This window comes from Rutidosis leptorrhynchoides, chromosome 11 (assembly GCF_046630445.1).
Source record: "Rutidosis leptorrhynchoides isolate AG116_Rl617_1_P2 chromosome 11, CSIRO_AGI_Rlap_v1, whole genome shotgun sequence".
Classification (NCBI taxonomy): domain Eukaryota; kingdom Viridiplantae; phylum Streptophyta; class Magnoliopsida; order Asterales; family Asteraceae; genus Rutidosis; species Rutidosis leptorrhynchoides.
In genome coordinates this window covers 404,404,927-404,408,204 of record NC_092343.1, presented here as the reverse complement: position 1 = coordinate 404,408,204, position 3,278 = coordinate 404,404,927, and the positions used below count along the sequence as shown (strand labels likewise).

Sequence of the window (3,278 nt, the reverse complement as noted above, 5' to 3'; positions counted from 1 at the left end):
TAGGTCAATTTATTAATTGAAATATGAAGTTTTATATTAAAAATAATAAAATAAATTTACATTAATGTTAACTATACCCTTAAAGGTTATGGTTATCATTTTCCTTTAAATTACAAGTAATTTAAATGTCACTAACAATGGTTATCATTTTCCTTTAAATTACTAATAATTTAAATGTCACTAACAAATATATACTAAACGGTCAATGTTTACTACAAAACTATTCAATTAAGAGACACAAGTTGGTTGGTTGGTCCTATTTTAGGATATACTAAGGGAGAAACAAAACTAGAAAACCAAACCTAACATATGATCTCTAGTTTGGAAAAAAAGATGAAAAAATGAAAATGATGAAAACAAATGTAATAAAATAACGTGGTATTCTTAAATTGAAAAGAAAGTAAAAATTAAATTATAATGGTTAACGTTTAACAACAGGATTAGGACGTTGAGGAAACGTAGAACAAGAAAAGAGGTGTTAGTTTCTACAATTTGTATAAAGCATAAATAATAGTCCATGTACACATTAATAGGGTCATGCACTTCTAATCCGCCCAAATATAGACTAAAACATTTAAAATGAAAACTCCTTGATCCGTCCAAAATCGAGAAAAACTATTAGTTTTTCCGTTTCTTACTTTATCTTTTCTTCTCAAAACACGTGAGAATGCATCATTAATATTTGGCTCAACCTGAGGTTACAACTCTCAATTTTAATTTCTTATATACTTCATTCAATTCAATCAGAAAACGCACCTTGTCATATAACTTTCACATTCTATAAACGAAACGATAACTTATTATGGTTGGTTTTTGATGATAAAAGTGAAGATAACTGCTTGATTAAGTTACTACACTACATATGATCTAATAACTATAACTTGGGTTTTGAGCACGCCCTTAACTAAGTTAAGACTAAATAAAGTAATGTCACTTATGACACGCCATAAACAAGTAATTAGAAACCTGCAATTTGCTTTGAAACCAGACTACATAACACGAGCAAAAGAACTCCATACAATAACAATAAATGGTTCCACAAAAAACTTTAAAACTTGACGGTTGAGTCTCACAAAAACGTTCAAACTATAGCAACAAGATATGTCACTACTACCTAAGACAAACTTAATTTTCACCTTCCTCGATCTTAGCCTTGTCGCTCACATAAATACCATCAAGAAACTTTCGAATATCTTTGTTCTTCACATGGCATTTCTGCATATACAAAACACAAACAGTGATTAAACAATGAAACATTAAAAAATGATGACGAAACAGGTGTGTAAACAGAATAATTGTAATAAAAGAGGTACCTGGTTGATAAGAGCGCATGAACGAGAAACAAGCTCAATGTCATTTCCATCCAAAACAAGCTCATCCTTAACCTTCTCAGATCTAACAACCGTAACACCATCAAGCAAATCAACCTTCCTTACCTGTTTGTCATAATAAAATCCTCAATTAATCAATCATCACTAAATAAGACATCATAACCATACTCCGTATAAAACAGAATGCACAAATCAACAAACCACAAGATGAACAAACAAATTTGATACTGTAAATGTTACTGCCATATAACTTCATATAAATGACAAAATCACATTCATAGCATTATAACAATTATGCCACTCAAGCAAATGAACAATAAGACTATGACTTAGTATGCTTTCTATATGCCTCACAGTCTATAGATAACTTATTAAAGTCGAAAAAATACAAAGCAAATGGAGAGCATAACAAAAACAAAACACTAATAGATCAAGTAACATTTGAATAAAAATACATAAATTAGACTGCTTTAAAATGCTTTGCAGCCTCCTGAAGTGTCAACTAATAAAACGCCATTAGCATAATTTCTCAAATCCTTTATTGATACCAGAATAGAATACAGTTCAACAACAAAATAATAATAATAATAATAATAATAATAATAATAATAATAATAATAATAATAATAATAATAATAATAATAATAATAATAATAATAATAATAATAATAATAATAATAATAATAATAATAATAATAATAATAATAATAATAATAATAATAATAATAATAATAATAATAATAATAATAATAATAATAATAATAATAATAATAATAATAATAATAATAATAATAATAATAATAATAATAATAATAATAATAATAATAATAATAATAATAATAATAATAATAATAATAATAATAATAATAATAATAATAATAATAATAATAATAATAATAATAATAATAATAATAATAATAATAATAATAATAATAATAATAATAATAATAATAATAAAAAAAATGACTTTTATTAAAACCTTTATATACAAATATATACACATACGTATATTACAAATGAAATGAAACATATCAGAAGCATCAAATAATTTTCTGCAAGTCATAACATCAATACATATATCATACACAGTATCATTTTTAAGCTACAATCCTTCTACTAAAACTAATTCAACGGTACACATATAAAATAGTCACAAATAACAAGCAAACATACAAAATCAAACAATAATTAAACAAATCAGAAACAGAAAATACCTTCTTTTCACCAAGAAAATTACGGATCTCAATAGCCTTATTGTTGTTAGTGATGCTAGCGTTGATCGGAAAATGAGCATAAACAAACCTCATCTTATACCTAAACCCTTGAGTGACACCAATAATCAAATTGTTGACGTGGCTAAGAGCTGTACGGATCGCAGCAGTTGTTTTACGAGATCCAAACCACGCATCAACCTTCAATTTCCTCTTTCCTTCTTCATCAGTGATTAACAAGAAATCGAGATTCAAATGCTTGAAATTGCGAGTTAGGGTTCCACGGGGTCCTGTGACTTCGATGATTTTGGCTTTGATTTTGATTTCAATGCCGTCAGGTATATCCATTGTTTCCGATGATAAGATTGTCTTCATGGCTGCTGATTTTGGTAGCGATTACGCCGCCGTCAGGTACTTGAAGAATTAGGGTTTTTAATTTGATGAAAACAAACCCTTATTGCTGAGTTTATATGTATACCTGATATATTTAGGTGAAAATGATAAATAGGCTTGGGCTTGAGCTTTATGAAACGGTCCTCGGTTTTCCGTTAGAAATGGGATTGGGCTTATTTCTAAAAATTGGCGAGATTATCACCAAAAAGTCCATTATTTTGAACTTATTTGCGTGAGAGCACATAAAAAAAAAGTTTGACAATTTGCCCTCGCAAGTAGCAAGATGCCTCTTGCTCCCTTGCGTCCTTGCGACCTTAGTCACATTTGAGAGCAAGGAGCAAGG

The 3,278-nt window shown here is 28.1% G+C and overlaps 1 protein-coding gene across 1 annotated transcript; it reads right to left on the bottom strand.

The window, feature by feature from the left end:
• Nucleotides 1–994: 994 nt before the first annotated feature.
• LOC139876611 (large ribosomal subunit protein uL6-like) lies at nucleotides 995–3,032 on the bottom strand. The gene is made up of 3 exons (XM_071863955.1): nucleotides 2,546–3,032; nucleotides 1,314–1,436; nucleotides 995–1,215 (listed from the first exon to the last, which is right to left on the bottom strand). Exons 1-3 carry the CDS (start codon nucleotides 2,915–2,917, stop codon nucleotides 1,126–1,128), a joined length of 585 nt encoding a protein of 194 aa, XP_071720056.1. The 5' UTR covers nucleotides 2,918–3,032; the 3' UTR covers nucleotides 995–1,125.
• Between the last annotated feature and the right edge of the window lie 246 nt (nucleotides 3,033–3,278).